General features: G+C 39.9%; 1 protein-coding gene and 1 pseudogene across 4 annotated transcripts in view; both read left to right on the plus strand.

Annotated features, from left to right (window-relative positions):
* Window positions 1-26384, plus strand: part of SKP2 (S-phase kinase associated protein 2) — a 31929-nt gene that overhangs the window by 2239 nt on the left and 3306 nt on the right. For 2 of the 4 annotated variants that reach the window (XM_050794524.1, XM_050794527.1), the window contains exons 3-9: window positions 9579-9690; window positions 12441-12584; window positions 14270-14404; window positions 16299-16397; window positions 17553-17683; window positions 22950-23001; window positions 23170-23277. In XM_050794524.1, the coding sequence (XP_050650481.1) occupies window positions 9579-9690; window positions 12441-12584; window positions 14270-14404; window positions 16299-16397; window positions 17553-17683; window positions 22950-23001; window positions 23170-23277 (781 nt within the window). The other 2 variants (XM_050794525.1, XM_050794526.1) reach the window with 2 other exon arrangements.
* LOC126957708 (uncharacterized) lies at window positions 922-1022 on the plus strand (annotated as a pseudogene).

The raw sequence follows: 26384 nt of genomic DNA on the forward strand, positions 1-26384 counted from the left end.
AAAGCCTCAACTGGACAGTGACCTTTAAGCAAAGACATAAAGGAGGCAAGGGAGTGTGCCATGCAGATATCATGGAGAAAAGAGCTCCAGGCAGAAGGAATAGCCAATGCAAAGACCCTGGTGCATAAATGTGACACATTTGTTCCAGGAACAGGGAAGCCATATTCTAAGAGTAGAATGAGCAAAGGAGAGAGTTAGGAGAGATCAGGCTGGAGGTAATGTTGAGCACAGTTGTGATGGGACCTGATTTAACCCTCTAAAAAGGACACACTGATGTGTTGAGACTCAACCGCAGGGGTGTCAAGGGTAGAAACTTAGGGTCTTTTTAAAATTTCATATTTTCAAGACAGAGTCTTGCTCTGTCGCCCAGGCTAGAGTGCAGTGGCATTCTCTTGGCTCACTGTCTTCACCTGGATTTGAGAGATTCTCCTGCCTCAGCCTCCTAAGTAACTGAGACTACAGGCATGCACCACCACGCCCAGCAATTGTTTTGTTTTTTGTAGAGTTGGGCGGCGGCGGGGGGGTGGTGGTGGGATCTTACCATCTTGTCCAGGCGGGTCTCAAACTCCTGGACTCAGGCGATCCTCCAGCCTTGGCCTCCCAAAGTGCTGGGATTACAGGAATGAACCACCACACCTGGCCAAAGTTTGGAGTCTTATTGGGGGTGAGGGTGGTCAGATTCCAGATATATTCCGACATTAAAGTCAACAGAATTTAGGAGGCTGTTGAAATCATCTGTAGAAGAGGTGATCAGAGTCTAAACTGAAATCAGGTGGGGGATGATGGTGACGAAGAAACAGATTAAAGATTTAAAGATGAAGTCTTGCAGACCCAAGGTAATTAAGTATATTCATAAATTCCCCCATCTGTTTTCCTTTGCAGAAGGGTTGATAGATTGGTGGTTTAGTTGGTTGGCTGCTTGCTTGCTTTGGCAACACATATACTAAAACTGGAATACAGAGAAGATTAGCATGGCCCCTGGGCAGGATGACATGCAGATTTGTGATGCATTCCACTTTTTTAATTAAAAAAAAAAAAAACACATTTGTTTACAGCCTTTTCTTTAGGAAAGAGAACTTTGCCCAATTTATGGTTTGAGAATATATATCAGGAGTTGGATTAATTAGAGAAGCAGTAGAGGGTCGTAGTGAAGTCAGTTCTGGGTTTGAATCCTCATTCTTGAATTTATCAGCCTTGGAAAGTTATTCGAGCTTTCTGTGCCTTAGTTCCTTTATCTATGAAATGGAGTGCTGTAATAATACCCACTTCATAGGTCATCGTGAAGATTAAATGAGAGTGACGTAAAACCCTTAGCATGCCACTGACACATAACAATAAATAAGACAAAATTCCTGACGCCAATTTTGGAGGCTAGTGGACTTTTATCTTTTGTTTTTAATATTGTTAGTCTGACCCTGTTAGTGTAAATTTTTTTTTTCTTCAAAATTTAGTGTTCACTGCTATTTTTTGTGTCTGGAATGTAGCCCTAACAATTTGGTGCTTGACCAACCAAATGTGGTGAAAGATACTTCCTGCTAAGATGAACAGATTTTTATTAACTTGTCCAGTGCCGATAGCTTTTGACATAGAGTGTGATTGCCAAATGCCCTTCCACAAGTGAAAAAGATTTTTTTTTTAAGCAAGGCACTGTGGGAACAAGATAGAAGTTTCCAGAGTCTTTGCTATCTCCCAGGAATTTGCAAGTCAAGTTCAGGAGAAAATACAATAAAAAATAAGAGCAGTTCACACACAGCAATACATGGAGACTCATAGATTAGCGGCAGATGAGTAGCTTAGGCAGTGAGTGCTGCAGGGGGCCAGGGGGATCCTGTGCACAAATCACCCAAAGTGTCCCAGAGGCAGAGGCCTCCTGCGGTGATTCCCATTCAGGTGGATGTGGAAGATCTTCCTCCTTCCACTCAGCAAAAAAGAAGGTTCTGAGGAAAGAGAGGGATCTGAAAATGGTGTAATCAGTGTCTTGATTGTTAAAGCTGAGTTCAAAGGTATATATCTGAAGTGAGATGAAGTGAGAAGAAAGAATGGTGACTTTTATGTTTATTACCTAAAGAGAGGCCCAGAGGGAAACCAATGTACGTGGACTTACACACAACAGAGGTTGCTTAATTGGTATGGAGTGGGGAAGGGTGAACTCAGTGATGCAGGATGAGGGACAGCTGCTATAGAGGATTCCCAATGGGCCTTTGGAAGCCTGGGCCTCCCGTGGAGCCGGATTGTCATTCCAAGGAGTTTTGTCTGCAGTTGTCAGGACAGGTGGCTACTAGCTTTGCCAGGATTAGGGTAGAATAGGCCACACCTGCTGTACATAGATATCTGATGACTGGTTCTGGGCTGCGAGTTTTTGTTCTTTGCTAAGCAGTTTCTCCCTGCAGGCCCCAGTCCAGCCTTACATCTGGCAACTAAATCCTCTTCATCTGTTTATCTTGGAAGATGAAAGCTCTGTGGCCAACCTGTACTAGAACAGGTCTGATTGGCCTTTGGAGTGAGTGTATGGAAAGAGTTGGGGAGGAAATGGCCCAGCAATGAGGTCAGTATCAGGCAGAAAGGGGACAATTGCATTTTATTTATGGTCATGAAATGCTTGTCCCCCACCCCACCCTTTAAACAGGTGATAGCCATGAAAATGGAGTTGAACTAATTTGTTGATCAGCTCTTCCATGACTCTTAAATGCTTGAAATTCCAGACCCTAAAGTGGTTGTCAGACTAGAGATACTAAAATTTAGTGTATATCAGAATCCCCACGGGAACTTGTTCAAAGTGCAAAATTCCTGAGATTCTGATCCGGGAAGTCCTGGCCTGAGCCTGCGAATGTGTCTTAATACCCTTAGGCAAGCATTTTTCTCCAACTTTTTTTTAACCAGTAAGAAACATATTTTACATTGCAATCCTGGGTATGTATCTGAAACAGCAGTTTTACAAAACTATATTTCCCCTTACTAAGATATTTTCTATTCTGTTCTAGTTCATTCTTTAAAATATATGTACATATATGCTAGTCAAGCTCACTAAATTGATTTCATGACCTATGTGAGTCTCAGTCTACAGTTACTAAAGTCAGCACTGGAAGAGCCTTTATGGGATCTTCACCAGTCATCTTTCTTTGTTCCATAGCTTCCTTTCATTCATCCATTAAGCAAATATTTCTTGAGCACCATTCTAGGGATTGGGACTACAACACTGAACATAACAGGCAAGAGACCCTGCCTCATAGTGCTTATACACTGTTGCATATTTTTTCCAAATCCCAGCTCCTGTTGTTTCTTCATTAGACACCCTACACCTCAGGGTTGAGCAAGTCTTTCATAGAAATAAAAGGTTGTGGAACTGAAAGGGTACATGGGGGAACCCTTGTTAAGTTTGGCTGTGTTTTGTTTTTTCAGTTTTGCCCACCTTAGCCAAAAAAACAAAAACACCCAAAGCTAGCATGGTCTCAAATGTATTCTTTATGGTTTGTGGGAAGAGGAAGGAGAACTCATCTGGGATGGCACAATCTGTTTGTAGTTCCCCAGAAAGAAAGCATGGGGTATTGCTACTTAAAACAAGCCAGCAAAAGCAATCATGAGGTGAGCACCCCCAACTCCCTGAAGAAAATGCACACACACACAAAAACAAGTATGAGTACCAGATCCTTAGTGCACATTTCTACAAGTATTATTTGATTATGCTTAAATATCATCAATTTTTTAAGTCAAAAGTTTGATTATGATTAGGATTACTTTGAATTTTCAGCTTGAATCTGAGTGGAGTGGAGAGATGTTCTGAGAAATAAATATGTCAAGTAAGATGAGTTACCTACACTGCAAAGATGGATTGCACAGAAAACTCTCCAACAAGGCCCTCTTCCCAGAGAATTTCAGGAAGCATGGGAGGTGATAAGGTTACAGAAGTGGGAGGCTGGGTTTGCACCTGAGAAATAATTGGAAACAGTGGTAGGTGAGGGTGATTGTAGCAGGTTTGCTGGTTTGGCCCAGTTTTTGCCCTTTCCTGGCCCTGAAGTACATTTAACTGCTGTCCATGTCATTGAAGACTGGAGACCTTGGGCTCAGTAATTATATCTTTTAATGTGGGGCTGGTATGCAGCTGCAGCCTTGCTGGATTTAGCAGAGACAAGTGGAGAAAAGACCTCTGGATTTTTCCTTCCGCTCTCCGCAAACAGACCAGGCAGCCGTGTCATCATGAATTCAGGAAACAGATGGCTAATGTTTTGAGAATTAAATATGGCGAGGAAAATTAGATTAAGCATATCACAGCCTGGATGCCTGTTACTAGAGCAGCTATTAAAGATAAACTTCTGCCTCATCTGCTGGGACAGCAGCCCATATCAGGCTGTGGCACCCCCACCCAGGGCCCCTAGGATTAGTGTCATTCTGTGGTCAGCTGAGTCAGAGCACTGGGTACTTGGCTGCTAGCTGAGTATGTGCGTTTTCTAGGCCCTTGCTCCTTCCATTTGGTGGTGAACCCATTGATATCATCTTTGTTTTATTTTCTCTCTCCTCTTCCATTCCCTAGCCCTGATTGATTTCTTTTTCCATATCAAGTCGGGTTTAATTCTCACCTTTTCAAAATTTGTACTCACAACAGAGGAGAGCATAGAATGTTAGAACCCACTAGGATGGAAAGGGCATGATTTGAAGTCAGACCTGAGTTTGAATTCCTCTTCTGCCACTTACTGATTGTGTGACCTTGTGTCTTTTGTCATAGTTGCATGTTCTCTTGAAGCCCCAGCCCCCATCTCCCAGATACTACAGCTATACTGATAGAGGACATTCCCTTCTGCTCTGGGTTTTTGTTTTTAGCTTCATCCCCTCCATATGCCAACAGTGCTGTGCACATAGTCGTTAATTGGTTAATAAGGGTTAACCAATCACACTGATAGAGAATTAGATGAATAGCACATTCATCATTTGTATGAAGAGGGCTAATAAATACATTTAGCAAATATTTGTAGCGTCCTGTTATGTGCCAGGGATTGTGTTAGGTAGTGGATGTGCAAATCTGGGCATGGGGCCTGTGGTGATATCCTAGATGGGAATGCTTCTTTGAGCAGGTGCCATTTAAGCTGAAATCTGGAGGAGTTGGGAAGGTGAAGATGGAAGTTGCAACACAAAGTCCTCCAAACTTTGGAGTCTCACATGCAGTTCTTCATGGGTTAGGTCTACTGACCTCTGCATTGATCACTATGCCAGATTTTCCTTTAGCACTTTAATTACCTAGCTGCTATTGCTTTTTTAATTGGTCCTGATTTCTTATGTCTTCCTAATAGAAAGCACCAAGTTAATTTATTTCTCCTGCCCTGTACCTCATAGCAAGATTTTCTAATTTCTTTTCTCCAGCCATAATTTCTGTTGGTGCCCTATCTATAGCTCCTTGAAGCCCACCATTCCCTTAGATGCCAAAGCTCTTGCTTACATGTAGAGGAGCTGCCATGCCTGAGGACTTTCTCTGGGCAGGAATACTGGGGAGTCCCCAGATAGTGACCAACAGCAATTGATGGATTAATACCCCAGCACTCGTGCCCTTGGATGAGACAGCTCTGGGATAGTTTCTAGATGGTTTACTGGAGTCCCCAGAAGATTTGAACCCCAGTTGCCCATAGGGGTAATCTGCTTATTAGCCTACTCCAGGTTGGCTTTCTTCCCTTCCACCTCTGTCTTCTCCACTCTTTCTAGTGCTTCCTGGCATCACTTCCCAAATAAACTACTTGAAGTCAGAGCTTCAGAATCTGCTTCTGGGGGACCCAAACTTAAACAGAGGGCAGATGTGGGGTTTTGGTAAGTCATACCATGCAGACCTTGTCCAATGTCTGCCCATGGGTGAAAATTCAGAGCAGCATTGAAAAGGTCATTGCATGAAGAAAACATGCAGACTTAATTGGGAAAGGAGAGGAATATAGAAAAGAAAATTTTAATCCCTGCTGCATTATTTAATCTTTTCTTGTACCTCACTTACTCTTCACTGAACAATTTTGCGAGATAAATCTGTCAATTTCCTTTCCTGCAGGTAAAGAAACTGAGGCCAGAAAGATTAAGTAACCTGCTCAAGTTCACAGACTTGGGGTACCACAGCCAGGATTCCGATCAAAACTGCTGCTTTCTCAGTCCAGTAGTCCTCAGATGTGTTGAGGGGGCCAAGCACATGGTGTCAGTATGATTTTTACAGATTATAGTAAAATCTCAATGTATTAGATTCAAAATAGCTAAGTATGTTATTGAAGTATAGTTAAGCTCACTCTTCCATAGAGGCCATTTCCTCCAGGAAGGCTTCCCTAACCCCTGCGGCATTCCCATGTGCTGCACAGCACCCTGAATCCTGCTGTAGCCCATCAGGATAGTTGATTGAAATTTCCTGTTGAATTGTTTGCATCTCTCGAACTCAGAGTAGAATAAGGGTCAGGATTGTACCTTACTTATCGTTGCATCCCAAAACCTAGAACAGACCTCCATGTATATAGTTATATAGTACATATATGTATATAGTACATAGTTAATATGTGAGTTTATGACTACACTTAGCCAAATATAGTTATGCCCAGTCAATTACTAGATTCTGATCTAGATATGTAAGAGGCAGCAGAGGTCTGAGGGAGTTGGATTAATAGTAGAAAAACTTGAGAAAACCTGTCATTCAACTTTGTTTTCGATTTGGGGAGCAGGGCAAGAGCCTGGTTTGAGAACCTTTGTCCCCTGCCCATGTTGACTTTGGAGGAACTTTGTGGCCGTGATGAAACAGCTGCCATGTGGAGGAGCCTCCTCCCAACCTCCAGCTGCCTCCCCGGATCAGCAGGGGTGATCTGCCTTTAGCTTTCTACCCCTAGCTTTCAGGGCCTCAGTCAGTCCTTTAATTTTGTCCCCTGAAGGACGAGGGGTGAGGGGAACAGGCATTCATTGAACAACTGTGTATCTCCTACTCATTCTTGAAGAGAGGCCATTTCCTCCAGAAAGGCTTCCTTAACCCCTGTGCCGTTCCCATAAGCTGCACAGCAGCCCGAATCCTACTGTATCCCATCAGGATAGTTTACTGAAGTTTCCTGTTTGTTTCTCTGTATCTCTCAACCTCTGAGCAGAATAAGGGTCAGGATTGTGCCTTATTTGTCATTGTATCCTTAAAACCTAGAGTAGACCTCAGTGTATAGTACAGATTTTATAAATATGGGAGTGGATGAATGTATCAACTTTATGCTAGTTCCTGAAAATACAAAAATTGTAAAAAAAAAAAAAGGGGGGGGGGTTCTCAAGAGCTTCTGGGGGTCCAGAGAGATGAGTAAGTAAATAATGAAATTATGGTACATAAGTGGCCTGTCCTTGTTGATGTCATGGGAGGCTTTCTGTAGGAACTGGGGCTTCCATTTGATTTTAAATGAATAGTAGTTGGAGGCAAGCAAGCATGTGCAGAGGCATTGAGATACGACACAGAATGACTCATTGTAAGAATTACAGGTAGCTCCAAATGGCTGGAACACATTTCTAGATAACGAACCTAGAAAAACTAGTTGGGACCTGGCTGAAAGCCTTTAACTTTGTATTAAGCATTGTGGACTTTAGCCTAAATACCTGGAGTGTACCACTGAAGAATTCTAACTGAGAGAAAGACATGATGGTTTAAAAAGACTGCCCGGGGCAGCAGGTGTTTGTCACACTCCTCGGTGCTTTTCTCCCTCATATCCTCAAACCCCTTACACAGGGCCTGGTACAAAGGACATGCTCAGTAAAGACTGGCACCTTTAAATGCTAGTGGGAGGAGAGAATATCACCACAATTGTTGTAGAAGATCCATCAGAGGTGGAAAGCCGAGGAAGGCAGTCATTGAACTCATCTGACCATTTTTTAGGATTTCTTCATCGTGCATTTATTTCCTTCTTGGCAATTGTTATATTATCCTGACCTTGTGGGATTGTTCTGTGTATTCATATGTAAGAGTTTCATACTTGTTGAATATTTAGAGATTGCTTCTATGAAAGAAAACTGCTTTTCCTGCATCCACCTTTCTCCTGTTCTAGACACAGCAGCCAGAGTGATCCTTTTTGAACTTATCTGAGAGCCTGTCACTCCTGTGCTCAGAATCTTCTAGTGGCACTTCATCAAATTCAGTGTCAAAGGCAAAGGCCTTTATCATGACATAGGAAGCCTGCATGACCTGGCTGCTCTCTGATTTCTACCCACCCACCTTGCTCACTCTACTGCTCTACACTGGCCTCCTGGCTATGCCTCAAAACACACATGCTGTTCCTTGCATCCAGAACACATCCCAGATACTCACAGGGCTCACTCCCTCACTTTGTTGAAGGCTTTGCTTAGTGATCATCATCTCAGTACGGCCTTCTCTGACCACCGTGTTCAAACTTAATAACATCTGCCCTGAACTCTCTGTTCTCTTCCTTGCCCTGTTTAATTTTTCTGCACAGCACAGATCAATTTTACTATATCATATAATGTAATTATTTTTTGATGTGTGATTGTCTGTTCCCCATTACTGGAATGAAGTCCCACGAAGATAGTGTTTTGGGTCTGATTTACTACTCCTTCCCAACACCTAAAATGATACCTGGTACCATAGTAGGAGCTCAGTAAATATTTGTTGAATTAAGAAATGACAGCACCCTTTTGTATTGCTCTTTTAGGTAAACTGTGCTTTTTGTAAACCTGAAAGAAAGTATAGTCTGTTCTCATGCTGCTAATAAAGACATACCCAAGACTGGGTAATTCATAAAAGAAAGAAGTTTAATTGACTCACAGTTCAGCCTGGTTGAGGAGGCCTCAGGAAACTTACAAGCATGGCAGAAGGGGAAGCAAACATGTCCTTCTGCACATGGCAGCATCAGGAAGTGCAGAGTGAAGGGGTTGGGAAAGCCCCTTATAAAACCATAAGATCTTGTGAGAACTCACTTATCACCAGAACAGCATCAAATTACAGGGGCGGTTATCACCGGGTAATCGTCCCCATAATTTGATTACCTCCCACTGGGTCCCTCCCGCAACACATGGAGATTATGGGAACTACAATTCAAGATGAGATTTGGGTGGGGACACAGCCAAACCATATCAGAAAGGGAAGAAGATTTATTTGCCTTTTAAATAAGGTCACCACTGAGTCCACATCAGAGAGAAACAAGGCCTTCCTTTGCACCCAGAAGCACCACAATATCTTATTGATGTCAATGAATTGACAACATCATTGAATGACATTTGAGAGGGTGGGACTTGCTCTGCACCACTGTTCATGCCCCAGCCTCCGATTGGCTGGCTAGAGCTGAAGAGAAGAGGAATAGGAAAAGTGTTGTTGGTTTTCTCTTTTTCATTTGCTGAGAGAGTGTGGTGGTCACTTCAGGGTACATAGACGATGGAATGGGGAATTTAGCACGAATGAAATTACTCATCACCACGATTATTTTTCTGTTCAACAAAGTTTTCAGACAAAAATAATTGTGAGGATGAGTAATTTCATTTGTGCTAAATTCCCCATTTAAGCTAAATGTTGTATATTTTTTATGTGATTGGAAAGACTCAGTAGACTTGGTAGGGTAAAAGAATGGTGATGGCAAACACTTGTTTTCCCTCCAAAGGTGTTTCATGGGACTCCCTTCCGGATGAGCTGCTCTTGGGGATCTTTTCCTGTCTGTGCCTCCCTGAGCTACTAAAGGTCTCTGGTGTTTGTAAGAGGTGGTATCGCCTAGCGTAAGTATTTTTCACCCCTTTGGCATACGTAGGGGAGGAAGAGGAGAGGAAAGTTATTTATTTGTTTTGGTCTCATGAAACTAAAACCCAAGAAAAATAGAGCAGCACAAAGCAAACTAGGTATCTTCATATTTTTATTAATAAGTGTCCTCATTTCACAGTGGAAGAGGAATTTCCTGGAAGGGGTAAACTTACCAATGTCTGGAAACCTCTTTGCCCTGTATTTAGTGCAGCATGTGTTTATTGGATGCTGACTGTAGGCCAGGCGGTGTGCTTTAAGTGCAGAGGGAGTTACAGAGGTGCATGCAGACAGCGATTCCTCACGCTGTTGGGCTGAGCAGTAAGCACAATGGGGAGAGGGAACGCAGACTTGGTGTTAGACCCGAGTGCACACCCAGCCTCTGCTGCTTACGCTCTGCATGACCTGAGCGAGTTACTTGACAATGCTGAGCTTCAGTCTTCCCATATGTAAATGGGGATAATGGTTATGAGGAGGAAACCATTGGTTATGAGGATGAAATGTGAAGATGCCGGTGTAATGCCTGACTCACAGACATGTTCCGCACAGAGTAGCCATTGGTGGGGTTGTGCCTTTTTTTTTGGCAACACTTTTGAAGTGTGGAAGGTGAGTTGCATGTGGAAAGACTTGGTGAGCTGGAAAGGCAATACAGGCCTGGAGCAAGAAGAAGGCTATGTTTATGAACTGGAACTTTTTACTATCGTCATGCCTTCTCATCCCTATCCTACCCCCTGGTCATTCTTTGCTTTGTGTTTAAAGGCCATCCGTCTGGCTTCTCCCTCCACATACTTAGAACTCCCTGTGTGAGATAGCAGGAGGCTCTTGCCATCAAGGGTGTGCTGGTATTTACAGGTGTGGGTTGTTTGCTTAGAAGAGCCGCAGAGAGGTTTGCACACCTGGAATGCTGGTGCAAGTGGCAGGCAAGTTTCACGTACCCTCACCGTGCTCAAGGAACCCCACTTTGGTTTTCTTTTTCTGCCAGCTATGCATTTGTCCTCTTCTTGCAGAGTCTGTTAATCCCATTTAAAAATTTTATTGTATATATTTAAGGTATACAGCATATTTTGTTATATGTATGTGAAATGGCTACTATAATCAAGTACATTAACATATTCATTATCTCACATAGTTACCCCTTTTTTTTGTGGCAAAAGCACCTAAAATTTACTCTCTTAGCAAAAATTCTGACTACAATACAGTATTATCAACTCTAATCTTCCTGTTGTACACTATATCTTGGGATGTGTTCATCCTGCATATCTGTGGCTTAGTATTCTTTGATCTACATCTCCCCTAGAGTCTGTTAAACTTTTCATCTCAGTTGTCATAAAAGTAATAACTGACATTTATTAAGCACTTGCTATGTGACAGTGCAGTGTTTGCAGTTTAATCCTCTATATGATTTTAAGTGATGGTGTTTGTGTCATCTCAGCTTCAGAGATGAAGAAACTGCAGGGTCAGGAATAGTAGGTTGAGAGATAAGTGGAAAGGCAGGAAACTAAAGTCTGGCTAACTCCACAGTCATGACCATCATACCATATCTGGTTATGCTTGGCTTGGGGTTTAGGTAGCTCCCGAATTCATTTTTTTTGTGAGATGTTCATCTTCCTAAAAAATGTATATGATTTGGAAAGAAAACGAATTGTTCCAAAACTTTTCCCAGATTGTTATTGAATGCTGGTTAAGCTATAGTTTGCCTTCTTGCAAGAGGAAACATCAAGCATGAGATTCAAGACAACCAGAGCAGTGCTGATCTCGTGTTAATACCTTGGAGGCCAAAATGGATTTCTGTCTGGTCAAGAAGATACAAAAGTGTGCCACTTTCTTAAGGATATCTTATCTACAGTCCACCTTTTTATTGATAGAGGTCAAATCACACACTGACAATTTTTTTATGATGAAATTATTTCATAACTCTGGCCAGTGGTCCACTTATTTCAAGCACTATTAGAAAATTCTAGTACACCTAAGCATTTAAAATGTTCCTTCATGTGCTTGTCATTTTATTTTTTTAAATTGAATTCAACTATGGGTATTAAAACCCTCTTATTGTGGTATTCAGTACCTTTTTTGAACGTCCCTTTTGTTTTAGAAACACCATCTATAATCTAAGTTATATTTTTCCCTTATTTCTCATTAGTTCATACACACACATATATACACATACATATACATATGTGTATGTTTTAAGCTTAAAGATATTATAAGGCACAGCTGAACTATGACTATTCCTATTGGATATCTATGACAGCCTTATTTCATAATAAAATGCTAACTTTCCTTCCTTTAGTAATAGTTCCATGTTGCTATAGTAATCATGGTAATTGCTTAACAAAAGTGGCAAATAGGATCTTCTAAGAAGTTTTGAATCTATTTGTCTAGTAATATAATTAATTGATTTGAGCAATCATTTTTTAAATTGTCAACTTGAATGCTGGAATATGATTCTCTGGTTCTAGATCACGGCAGTGCTAATGTTCACATTGAACCATCTAAATTGGAAGTATATAGAAAGAGAAAGATGGAAGCTTATCCCTGGTGAGATCAAGAAAAATTCTCTAATGCCTTAAAAATCATAGCTAATTGTATAGTCGATTTAAAAACAAAGGTTCATTTAGAATGTGCTTCAAGGGGATTTAGCAGCAGTGTTCTCCTTGTTAGTAATGTTGTTGAGGACTTCCAGCATTTAGTGTGACCTGACTGGCCAAATTAAGCATCTCTTCTTTTCTAGGTCTGATGAGTCTCTATGGCAGACCTTAGACCTCACAGGTAAAAATCTGCACCCGGATGTGACTGGTCGGTTGCTGTCTCAAGGGGTGATTGCCTTCCGCTGCCCACGATCATTTATGGACCAACCATTGGCTGAACATTTCAGGTAAAGATGAAGAATCCCTGGAAAAGACTATTTCTGAATTTCGAGGTAGAAACAGATCAAAGCTTTCTTTCTCTTTCTTTGTCTTTCTTTGCCTTTCTCTTTCTCTCTCTTCAGCCTTATAGCCTATGGTAGGTTATCTGTGCAGTGTGAGATGTTAATTCTGTACTTTGCTATGGGGCCTTTGTACTGAAAGCTAGCATAGATTTCAATGACACTGTTCCTATTTCACTCAAGGTTACTGTTAGTCTCTTCCCAGGGTGAAAGAAGCACATTTATCTTCTCAAGTCCTCAGCTGATGAGGACTGTGAGTCCCACAAGGCAAGCACAAGTAAAGCACTCACCGGCAGATGCAAGGGTGCCCAGTTACTTCCCCACCGCCCATTTCTTATCAATAAAAAAAGTGAGGAGTCTTTTCATATTTGTAGCTTGGCGTTTATGATTTTTGTCATGGAGAAATTTGGAACCTGAAAAAAATTCCCTCTTTTCGTTTGTTTTGTAGAATATTTTGAAAAAGAATTTTCTGTTACTAGTAATTTTGCAATACTAAGGTTACTGCTATCACATACTTGACTAGAATAACTAGGTACTCAACAGAAAAACAAGCTGAAGACAGCAGAGCTAAAGACAAAACATGTCTCTTGACTCCAGTACTTTTTCCCTTCTTTCTGTAGTCAGAATTGCCTCTCCCACTGCTTTTTATCCTGTTCCTCCTGCGGCTGTTCCTTCTCAGTCTCCTTCACACATGTGATTTCCTTTGTTCAATCCAGGGTCGGTTCCTGGCTGCCACCTTTTTCAAATCCAAATGCTGTCCTTGGACAAGCTGTGTCCTATACACCCACATTTATGCCCAGGACTCTCAGTTCTTCATCTATAGCTTGGCCCTCCCTTTCAAACTCCCAAATTTCTAATTACTTAAAAACTTCTGTACCTGAATTTCTTACGAGTACTTCAATATTAGCATAACTATTATTAAATTTGGTCTCCCCTCTTTTTTTTTTTTGAGATGGAGTCTTGCTCTGTCACTGAGGCTAGAGTGCAGTGGTGCGATCTTGGCCCACCGTAACCTCCGCTTGCTGGGTTCAAGCAATTCTCCTGCCTCAGCCTCTCAAGCACTGACTTGACTGCAGTGCTTGGACTGCAGGTGCGCATCACCGTGCTCAACTAATTTTTCATATTTTTAGTAGAGATTGGGTTTCACCATGCTGGCCAGGCTGGTCTCGAACTCCTGACCTCGTGATCTGCCCAACTCAGCCTCTCAAAGTGTTGGGACTATAGGCGTGAGCCACTGCGCCTGGCCTGGTCTCCCTTTAAAACTTGCTCTTCCACTATCTTCCCTGTTCCATTGCTGCTCACCCATTCACCCCTGCTAGAAACCAGGAGCTGTTATAGTCTCCTTGTCACCCACGTCCAGCTCATTGTTGTGATGCCCACTCATTAGTTTCTAAGTGGGACTATATTAGCAGCAACATCTGTACTTGGCAAAAATCCTTTTGAATTTTAAAATGAATGAAGATGGGAATACACTAGTAGCAATTTGTTTTATGACCTGATAGTTAATGCTTGAAATATGTATTTAGAGTCTTGTTTGTGATTGACTGCTCATTTGGGGAGACAAAGGGGTCTGATTTGATCGGATGTACCTGTGAGAGCCACCTGTGGAGCCCCTTTTTTCTCTCCGTGTTTAGCCCTTTTCGTGTACAGCACATGGACCTGTCAAACTCGGTTATAGAAGTGTCCACCCTCCAAGGCATACTGTCTCAGTGTTCCAAGTTGCAGAATCTAAGCCTGGAAGGCCTGCGGCTTTCGGATCCCATTGTCAAGTGAGTGGCAGCCGGAGTGTCACAAAGGCAGTTGTTTTTATGTGTATGAATTTTTTTCCCTGTATATATATATAACTGGGGTGCCCTTCTAGCCATATCCAGGTGGATACAGAAAATTTCTAGTGCAGGGCTCTTGCTTCTGCAAAACTTTTCAGGACTCATTGAAGCAACAGAAGCTTGAATGCTAACTATATGCCAGGCCCTGTGCTAGTTTCTAGAGATACAAGGATGAACAATGCATGTGTATTATTTGGAAGAAAATGAATGCTCCAAAACTTTTCCCACATTGTTAGTGAATGCTGGTTAAGCTATAGTTTACCTTCTTGCAAGAGGAAACATCGAGCAAGACATGTCTGTTTCCTCTTGCAAGAAGGTAAACTATTTATGAGCAAGACAGATAATTACCATGCTAGTGTGTTTATTAAATATTTCGGTGAATATGTGGCAACACGTGAGGAGCCGCCTTCTTAGAGGAAGGAAGTGACTCTTGAGTATTGAAGATATCTAGGTAAGAGATCTCCAGGTAATAAGATAAAGCAACCAGTCTAGGTAAAGCTTCCTATGTGGTTCTAAACTCTACGTGGTTGGAAGTTACTGGAGCACAGGACTAAGGGAGGGGAATGACAGGAGGTGAGGAGAGTCAGGGACCAGATTGTAATAGGCCCCTGTGCCTTGCTGTAAGAAGAATGGACTCTTCCATCAAGAGGGAAGCATGGGCCAGGTGCGGTGGCTCACACCTGTAACCCCAGCACTCTGGGAGGATGAGGTGGGCGGATCACCTGAGGTCAGGAGTTTGAGACCAGCCTGGCCAGCGTGGTGAAACCCTGTCTCTACTAAAAATACAAAACTTAGCTGGGTATGGTGGTGCATGCCTATAATCCCAGCTACTCAGGAGACTGAAGCAGGAGAATCACTTGAACCCGGGAGGCGGAGGTTGCCATGAGCTGAGACCACGACACTGCACTCCAGCCTCGGTGACAAGAGCAAAACTCCATCTGAAAAAAAAAAGGAAGCATGGTGGAGAGAGTTGCTCTGAGAGTGGAAGGAACACGTCAAGAGTTGAAATTTAGGAAATGAACTTGCCAGGCACCATGGAGGGTCCATCGAGGATAGAAGAAGCTAGAGTAGTTAAGGATACTGCTGTGTTCATTCAAGTGAGAAATTTTGAAGTCTGATATAAAACAGATAGCAATAATAGCAGCTAATGTTTTGGGGCATGTATTATGTGCCAGATAGTGAATTTTGTAAATGCGTTTTCATTTAATTCTGACAGCAACCCCATGAAGTGTGATCTTACCTGTTTCCTTTTTATAGCTGTGGAAACTGAGACATGGGGAGACTGAATAAGTCTTTTCCAGGGTCACACTGTTAGTAGGTGGCTGAACCAAGATGTGAACCTAGTGATATAATATTTCCAGAGTTCTTACTCTTAATCACTAAGTTTTACTAACACAGGGCATTTGGGGATGTAGTAGAGAAGATGGCAAATTTGAGAGATGTATAATCAAAAGAACCTGGTGATTTTACAAGTAGAAGTTTGCAAGCTAATTCTAATTATGGGTGAAATGGATATATGTTTATTCCATTGTGTTTTTAATTCAAAAAGTACATTGATTGATATTCTTGTGTATTTGCTTCGTAGTAAGTCTTTTATCACATTATATCATTTAATCTTCTTGATAACCCTACCAAGAAGGTTTGATAATGCCATTTCACAGGTGAGTAAACTGAGGCAAATTATCCTGTTTGATGTCTGAGAGATAGTGATATACATTTTAAACTCACTGACTCAAAGACCTATGAACTTAACTACACTTGCCTGCTTTCATCTACATGTTGTTGATGAATAGCGTCTTATTGGTCTTTTTCTTCTGACGTTTTTCTCTTTTTCCAGTAATCTCGCACAAAACTCAAATTTAGTGCGGCTTAACCTTTCTGGATGTTCTGGATTCTCTGAATTTGCCCTGAAGACTTTGCTAAGCAGCTGTTCCAGGTATGAAAGATGTGACTTGATTATAGACTCTTATATCAAATGTAAAATTATCCCTCACATCTGTATAAAATTGGATGAACTTTTTGAGCTTTTTGTAACTTTCCAGGCTCTTGATTTGGTGAATGCAGCGTCTTTTGTCCTCTAAACTTTCTGTCCAAACTCAGGAGCCAAGTCAATTGAGTTTGCAAACGATACTTTTTTATCTCTCTTTTGTTTATTTGGAACTATTAAAGTAAGGGAAGTATAGTAGTGTCTGTCAACAGTATATTTGTAAGAAATCAACTCACACTTAACTATACATTCAGGTTTTTTCCCTTATGGTATCTGTAGACCTAACTTACAATTTTTGATCAAATTTTGTGTTTTATAAATATAGACCATAAATTTGGGCAATTCTATTAACAATAGCTTTCATAATAATGTCAGCACATAAAGGGTACAGAGTTACAGATGTTGTTAAGTGAGGGGAATACATGCTTTTTGGAATACACAGTACTATGCATATGTGTGTTTTTAAAAAATATCCCCTGGTCTCCATGGTACATCTGTGTCTTGTTAATGGTCCATTTAAAATAGATTGCCTCCGGATATGAATGATATCAGTGAGATCAAATGTATAGCCCTATATTTAGTCAGCAGTGCCAGAAGTGGGGAGTGGGGATTAATGGTTGTATTTTGTCTCTGAAACCCTCGTTTTTGCTCAGTTAGCAGAGGCACAGTAAGATGAAGTGGCTTTTTGCAATGTCAGCATCTCTTTTGTGCAATCCTTCAATTGTATAAAACATCCTGAGTGATTGTTCAGTCTGTGTTGGGTGGTTGGTAGTTTGAGAAGGCAAACATAAAAGACTAGCATTTCTATCTGCAGTACTGGAATAAGGTTTGAGCCATCAGGAAGAGAGTGCTTCTCTCCATTTCCAGGAGGAGGCAGCATTCACCAAGGCCCTTCTGATCCCCTGGCAACTTTCAGGGGCAAACAGGGTATACTTAGGAGACTAGAGGTAGCTGCTGTTAGAGAAGCAGGTGTTCTATGCATGAAATGATAAGGAATCAATGGCTTTGCATTTTCTTTGTTTGCGGTTTGAGGCAAACTCATTCCCGTGAGTTTTAATTGGTTTCATGGTTTCATATTTTCTTTATTACCCCTCTTTTGTGCAGACTGGATGAGCTGAACCTCTCCTGGTGTTTTGATTTCACTGAAAAGCATGTACAGGTGGCAGTTGCGCATGTGTCAGAGACCATCACCCAGCTGAATCTTAGCGGCTACAGAAAGAACCTCCAGAAATCAGGTTAGAGCTTCCAAGCCTGAACCACTGAGGCCTTCACAACGTAATAGATGAGATTCATTGAGCTTCTCCTAATCGTTCCTCCACATAAGTTTTCTCATTTAATCCAGTGCATGTGTTAGTCCCCTTTTGCAGATGAGGTGGCTGCTAAATCAGAAGGGTTAGGTGAAGGTAAACAGCTAGTGAGCTAGAGCCAAGGTTTGAATTCAGGATCTAACAGTAGAAACCTTTACACTTGAAAACAATTTATTTTTAAGCAGAAAAACTTTAATCAACTAAATGATTAGATAAACTCCAACATAAAAATACATAAATGTAGCATTTCATTAGTATTTAATAGTGGTTCTTCATTAGTTAATGGGGCTATTTTGTCTGTATGGGGACATTTGTCAATGTCTGGAGACATTTTTTATTGTCACAGCTGTAGGAATGCTGCTGGTCTTTCTTGGGCAGAAGCCAGGATGCTGCTGGACGGTGTATAGGATGGAGCATATTACGCACAATAATCTGGTCCAAACATCAGTTCCAAGGTTGAAAAACTCTGTTATTAACTCTGTTAATAAGTTCATATTTATGACTTTTACTTTTTATTCAGTCCAAGAGGGCAACGAGGTTTTTTAGATGAAAACAGGCCTTAGGAGTCAGAGGTAGCAGGGAACAGTCTTTAAAAACCTTAATATTCAGTTACGCTTTGTTACTGAATGTTAATGAGAAAATCTTGTATGTTACTTGTATGTTAATGAGAAAATCTTGATTTGCAAAGATAAGTGATTACAAATGGCAAGTTTTTTAAATGGCTTCACCGTCGCAGGCCAACATTCAGTTTGTGGGCTATGCAAAACCTAGTTAAACCAGCAACACACATCAACCATATCTTGATGTTAGTACTAGCTTATTTGAGTGTATTTTGTTTATTATAGTTTTTATTATTCTGAAAAAGATTTGAATCAAACATCTGCAGAATATATCTTAAAATTTAAGTAGTATAAAACTACTTCTCCAGGACAGACGTCCTCTGGTAAGATGTATAAAGCTATAGAAAATAATTGCTAGCCTCTCATGAGTGGGCAGAGATTCGAGTCTTTCACCTGTGCAAGGACTCAAATTTGGACTACTGCCATTCCAAACACTTGCATTTTCAGACAAGGTGAATACTTTCTTTAGCAAGCCGTAAAAGCAGCAATCATGTCTTCATTTCTTACCACTCTCCCCACCCAGTATTTATAATTACTATTTTTAAACTGATCATAGCGTTATACAGTCATTTTAAAAAATGCAAAATATAGAAAAACGCAAAGGGAAGCAAATTATCAATAATCTAACATCTTGCTAGGCTTTTTCCTGTACAAACACTGTTTTTTTTAAATGGGACATAGTATATTAAATACTTTGTAATATGCTTTTTTCCCCCCAGATAACCCCATTTTCAGTGGCTACATTATGTCATCATCAGTGGCTATGTGATAGTCCATCAAATGGATATGGAATAATTTATATTAAATCAATAACAATTTATGCAGTTGATCTTCTAATGGACATTCAGAATCTTCCCAGTTTTTCTCTACTATAAACAATTTTATGAGTGACAGAGACAAATCTTTGGATGCATTTCTAAGGATGGATTCTTAAAAGTGGAATTGCTGGGTCCAGCATTAGGTACTATTCTCAAGTTTTGGATAATTTCTGCCAGATTTTCCTCCAAGAAGTTTAAACTCCCACCCACGAGCATCCTCTTGGTGTGAAATTCCATCAGTCTTGGTTCTTCTCTGTTTGTCTGCAGGTGAAGGGAAGGCAGTGCCTTGTTTATATTTCTTTCCCACATCTGGATCTTTCACTACTTTACCAAAAGATTTTCTGACACGAACTGAGGCTGTGGGCACAAGGTTGAGAAACTGCTGTAGGCAAAGTGCTGTTGGTTTTGTCCAAGTTTGGCTTAAAACCGTTCCCTTTGTTCCTCCAAGAAAGAGAACAGAGAGCCTGTTTACCGAGTTTTGGCAGAAATAGTAGGTATTAAAATTCTGCTTGCTAGACACATTCAGGACAGAGAGGCAGAATATAAATTGAAGTGTTAGTTTTTTAATTATACAATGGGGATAAAAAAAAGTTTTTAATGTCATTAACAATAGCACACACCATTTCATTATATATGAGATAATATGGATTTGGTTTTAGCTAATAGACTGGTCCCAGATGGCCTGGGTTCAAATATCCACTCTGCCATTTACTGGGTAGACTTGAGCAAATTGCTAAACTTGCCTGTTCCTTAGTTTTCTCAGCAGTAAAATGGAGATAAGTAGACCCCATCTCTTAGAATTACAGGAGAATAAATGAAATAAGATATGTACAGCATGTGGAACATTTCTTGCCACATGGTAAGAGTTCAGTTACTGTTGGCTGTTATTACTGTTCCTTCCCCCACTACCCCCATTACTACCTTTCCATGGAGCAATGGATGAGGCACAGAAACGTTTTGGTCTTGGATTTGACCTTGACTTCTGCTCACCTCTCCTTTGAATTGACGGGTTGGATTATGTGTTTCTAAGATCCCTTCTAGCTCAGGTTGGGTCTACTGTTTGTGGTGAAATGAAGGGGACAGTGAAAAGGAAACCTTGGCAGTGACTACTCGTTACTAACTACTTCCTGCCCAGGGAGGACAGATCTTAAGTGTGGGCCAGAGAAGGAGATTAACCCACTTTATCCCCTAATGTTTGGTTCTTTCTCCAGTGGTGTCAAAGTATGATTGCATCTGATTTTGCTGATGGCTAGTTGGCTGGCTAGATGATTGGTCCCTCAAAATTTTGTTGTGTACTTTTTTCATTTTTCGGTCATTTGTTAAATACTTATTGAGCACCTACAATGATCGAAGCTCTGTTCCAGACTCAGGAGACGTAGCCTTGAACAGGGAAAATCACCCTTACGAAGCTTACTTTATATGGGGGAGCCAGAAAGTGAACATATTTCATAAATGTTATGAAAGGAGGTAAAAATGCAAGGACGAAAAGCAAAGCAGAGTAACCAGATAGAATATGGCAGAAAGGAGACTACTTTTAGATGGAATGGTCAAAGACAGGGCCTCTCTGAGGAGACTGTACTGGACCCACAGACCTGACTGAGTGAAAAAGGAATCCATATGCATATGTGAGAGAAGAACATTCAAGAACAAAGGACCAGTGAGTGCAAATACCTTGATATGGAACCAGTGTGTCAGAGGGAGCAGGGAGAACAGTGAGAGGAGAGAGATGGCCAAGGGCTGTCTAAGCCAAGGCAAAAGCTTTGAATTTTTTCTAAGTGACATGGGACATGGGAGACCATTGGAGTATTTCAGGCAGAGCAATGATGTGACTGACTTCATTTTAAAAGACTCAGGCTAGTGCTATGTTGAGAAAAGGCTGTAGCAGGGAAGTATGAAGCAGAGAGACTAGTTAAGAGACTAGGGTGGTGACACTTCAGGTGGTAAGAAATGATCAGATTTGGGCACATTTTAAAAACCAACATCATGAGAGTTGGTGACAGAATGAACGAGGGATGTGAGAAAAATAGTCCACTATGATTTCAAGGGTTTTGGCTGAAGCCACTGGATTCGTGAAATTATTGGTTGCTGAGATGGGAGAGAGTTTAGGGAAGGAGAAAATTTGGGGGAGAAACTGAGTAATTGATTTTAGACATAAATTTAGAGGCCTATCGCATATCCAAACAGTATGTTGAGGAGGCAGTTGAAAATGCAAGTCCAGAATTTAGGGGAGGGGATATACCTGTGAGATGAAAAAACCCTCAAATGTTAATGAAGTTTGCCTGTTGTTCTAAATAAGTAACATTGATTCATTTCCTGATTGCCAAGTAGCTTACATGACTTTCTTCCAGATTCTGAAAAGTTGCCTGTAATCCCAACACCCTTGAATACTGCAGTTAACATTTTGGATATATTTCCTTCCAGCGTTTTTTTTTTTTTCTTTTCTTTTCGCTCTTTCATTCTGTGTATGTGTTTGTGTGTAAATGTGAGTTTGAGTGTGTTTTGGCCAAGTTGAAATTATAATGCATTGTATATATTTTGTTTACAATCTATCCTCGTATTTTTTTATGTATGAAATGTTATCAGAAAGCGTTTTCATAATGATTAGCAGTGTATATGGAATGGATGAGGTTAACATATTAAACTAATTGGAGGAGGGGCTAATATAACTGTTGCCACGTTGAATATATTCATACATATCTATGTTTTTCTAAAAGTGGAGTTACTGGACCAAAAGTAAAGTGTATAATTCTCTGAATTCTTTAAAAAAAGAGAAAAAATCAGTTTACTATGCAAAAAAATCAGTCCGGGGTTCAGGCTCCTGAAAGCCTGCAAATAAAATTAAATATCTACCTGTGGTGTATGAAAGACCTACTTTATAATAGACCTACTTTATAATAGAATTTTTTTTCACTTGATGGCTAAGAAGAAATATTTCTAATTTTATTTGGTATTTCTTGCTCCTTTTTATTATCTTGGTATTTTGCAATGTAGATTTGTTCATGTTCATTGCCTTTTTGATTTATCTTTTTTTCTCTTTATATAAGATTAGCTCTCTGTTTAATGTATGTTGAAAACATTTATTCCCAGTTTTCTGATACTTTCTAAATTGTTTTGTTTTAATATGGTAGAGTTTTAAAATTTTATGTAGTAAATTGATGTGTTCCCTATGTTTTGTTTTATGTTTAGAAATACCTTATCCCAAGATTCAATTAAATAATTACCCTAAATTAGTTAATAATTTTTAATATTTAATATTATCCTAAATACAAAATAATATTTTTATATTTAGAACTTATTATGTGGAATGTATTTAAATATGTTATTTGAGTTGGAGAAATAATTTTTTCCAGTTGTAGTAGCAATATTTCTTTTTACTGATCCATTATTTCTCTTGTTGATCTGAGGTGCTACCTTTGTAATATATTGTTTGCTTATATATACTGGTATTTAATTTTACTTTTTGCTATTGTGAATGGGATTTTTTTCCCTATTGTTTTTCCGGCCTGCTATTGCTGATACATAGATAAGCTAAAGATCGTCATTTTACATAGTTCTCTTTTTCGGGTGATTCTCTTGGGCTTTTTGGGTAGAAAATTTTATGTTCCAAGATGATCATTTTTTCTTTTGAATAGTGTGTGGTTCTAATTGCATTGCCCTGAACTTCCAGCATGATGTTCAATGATAGTAGTGATAACAAATATCCTTGTCTTGTTCCTCATTTAATAGTGACCGTCATGTTTTTTTTGCTTTTCCTAGATCTCTCTACTTTAGTTAGAAGATGCCCCAATCTTGTCCATCTAGACTTAAGGTATTTTTTTGTTTATTTTAGATCAAAAGTTGAAAAATCTTGGTTTCTCATTATATGGGGAAAGGATCATAATGGTGAATTGAAGCAACTAAGCAGTAGGTTATTTCTGTCTTCTTTATCTAGAATCAATGTGTGATTTTCAATATCTTTTTTACTGCCTTCTTACAGTGATAGCGTCATGCTAAAGACTGACTGCTTTCAGGAATTTTTCCAGCTCAACTACCTCCAACACCTATCACTCAGTCGGTGCTATGATATAATACCTGAAACTTTACTGTAAGTATGTTTTGTGTTTAATGCTTAATAGAAGGCAGGAAACAGCAGAGATGCCCCTTGGTGTGAAAATCCATTATTATTAATAGACATATAAAACCGAAACATTAGTGATTAGTATACCACAGACTGGCTGTGAAAGACCAGTAGAGTGTTGCTTAAACTGTCTGGTGAAATTGAGTTGATCCAGATTGTTCACTAAACATTTTGTTTAGCTGTAAGCAGTTTTAATTACTAGCTTGCTGTCTTAGTATCTATGAGACGACTTAGCAGAGAAGCAGAAGATAACCTTTTCCTCCAGGAAACTTGAAGTATAATTGGGAAGGCAGACCCAATGTGGGTTAGTGTCTTTTTTTTTTTCTTTCCAAATTTTTTGGATTAATTCCAGTTGATTCAAAAAGCTTTCATCTGGGCTTAAAGTTCTGTATCTTCTTAGTGATGTGTGTCCTGGATAGTGAAGGAAATGGAAGGATCTACGCCTGTAGATGGTATGTATTGTAAGTCTGATGCTATTTTTGAAGAGGGGTGTGTTAAGGTCTGAAAGGTGAAGTGACTTATTCAAACCCTGATGGTGAGTTGGTGGCTGACCCGAGTCTAAATCCTAGGTCTCCTGGACAGAGGCAAAATGGTCGCTATCTAATCCAATGGTTCATACAAGGGTTAGTTTTACCTGCTCAGCAACTTACACAGAATCAAAGAAGTGCAAGAAAGAAGCAGCCTGGTCCATCTTTCCTTTGGGAAACACCATACCCAACTCATCCCTGGGAATCATATCTTTATTGTTTTAAAAGGTTTTCTGTATTTCATCCCAAAGGACTGGCAAAGTCTCCCTAATGGCAAATGTGCATGTGTAGCAATTTTATTAAAAACCACAAGAGGTCAGTATCTTAAGAGTTGATCAGGTGCCCAACATGTCTTGAACGCGGCTGCTGGACTCATTTATGTAGCTCACGAACTAAACGAAGGTTAATTTCCTTCCAGCTCCTACGTAGGAATGGTGGTGAATTTGAACAAAGAATTTTAGTCCTCAGAATCATAGTTTGGATCTTTTAAGTTAGTTTCAAGAATTAATGAATAAATCAGATACTTCTACTATACAGAGTTAACTAGTAGAATTAGGAAATCTGGCAGTTATGCATTTTAATTAATCATTTTAATTAATCTCGGGGTTCAGGGTCTCAGCTGGTATCTCATTTGGGAAAGGACTGCCTAAAATAGGATGGCAGGATTTACTTTCCTGGCTCTCAAATGTTGGGGTTTAAATTCGTGTGCATGAAACTCTTATTAAAATCCCTGCCCTCTCTATTTTCTAGCATCCAGAACTCCTAGGAGCTTCTAGCGTCTACCCAAAAAGACTTCTCTGTCATCCATTCTTTCCTGTCCTTGCCATCTGGCCTCCTGCTTCTTTGCCTGTGCAGCCCCCTGGGGAGTGTGGTGATCATTCTTTTCAGGTTGCTTTTCTCAAGAGAATCTATCCATGTGTCTTGCTTTTGTTCCTTCTCTGCAGAAAGAAAGAAGCTAAGCAGGTAATGACCCAAATGCTTTTTCTCAAGCAGAGGCGAGGGGAAGGCTGTGAGCTCTTCATTTTAGTATTTTTATCCAGTGGGATGATAGTAATAGTAATTGCGATACCTGCATAATAATCACATGGTAATACCTGGAGGCAGTGTGAACTGATGGTTACAAACACGGACCTGAAGTCACAGACATATTGTGAACCTTCACTGCATTATTATTTCTTATTTGTACAAATCTTAGGAAATAAGAGGAACAGGGGCATTAGGAGTTTAGTTACAAGTCAGACCACTAGAATAGAGAAGAAGAAAGATCCCGTCCTTGAACATTAAGGTAAAAGAGTGTATTTCTTTAGGTATTGTGTAAATAGTACACTGATTTGCATTGTGAATCCTTCAAGATGAGTTTGTTGGTACCTTATGCTTAAAAGTTTCTCAAGATAAAATGAGAATTAGAATGACTTTAATTTCAATCATTTTGGCAACTGATATATTTGAGGTTTATAATAAAAATTCCAGGGTGTTTCCATAGTAATTTCCAGAGAGCCACCTATGCTAAAGAACTTAAGGCTATCTATTTCTCTGAAGTGGGAAAATACAATTTGAATGTCTTTCTTCTGTAGTAATGTTTTAAAATACTTGGGAAACTATAAATTTTTCTTCCCCAGGACCTATTCCCATTGTATTTATTCTCTTACTTCTTAATTGGTCTTCTTCTCTATGTCTAAACTTCCTTCTAATTCTTCCCTATTTCTCATTCAAGTAAGAAACCCAAACTGGAGATAGTAAACTAATCTGAGATAAGACTAAAAAACTTCTGTGGTAGGAGCATTTGTAGTTGAGGCATTTAAGATTTTATAAGGAAAACAGGATTATTGTATAGATAAGGTAAAGAGCAATCCTGTGAGTTCATAAATATCTTTTATTTTCTAAAATTCGATATACATAAGACATTGGTGTTATTTTACACTTCTTACATTAGAAATAAAGCCTCTTGAACTACTTATTTCTATTTGCTATCCCTTAGTTTGTTCTTCAGTCTCTTCCATTGTAGTTTTTAAAAGATGCTTGCAAATTTTTTATTCTGAGTTGCACATACCAGAAGGCTTTGTTTTTTGTGTATTTTTTTTCTCCTTAAAATCTTAGACTTTCTGGATTTTTGACTTGGGAACTAGTTCTTCATCCATCATTTTATCTTATATAACCCCCTTATATATAACACCCGAGTGTGTTCTGAGAGTCTGGTCTTCATTTCTTTCCTCACCAAATCTCTTTCCCAATGCTGTTGTAAGAACATGTCCTCCTCTGCCATCTGCCATTCCTCCTTTTCTTACTCCACCTACAGTTTCTTCCCTTAAATATTCTCCAGCGCAGAATGGCTCACAATTTGGCTAATTTGGATATACCAGAACCAGAATTCTCATAGTAATTACAATGTTTCTCAAATTTCACATGGGGGATTCAAAGTTGGAGCTGGATTGCTGTCATCGTAAGTGATTAAGTATCTGTGTATTGTGATCTTACTTTGATACTGTTTCTGCATTCCAGAAAGCAGTTTACTTAATGACAGCAATTTGTTCTTTCCGATTTTCTTTG

Source organism: Macaca thibetana, chromosome 6 (genome assembly GCF_024542745.1).
Source record: "Macaca thibetana thibetana isolate TM-01 chromosome 6, ASM2454274v1, whole genome shotgun sequence".
Taxonomy (NCBI): Eukaryota; Metazoa; Chordata; class Mammalia; order Primates; family Cercopithecidae; genus Macaca; species Macaca thibetana.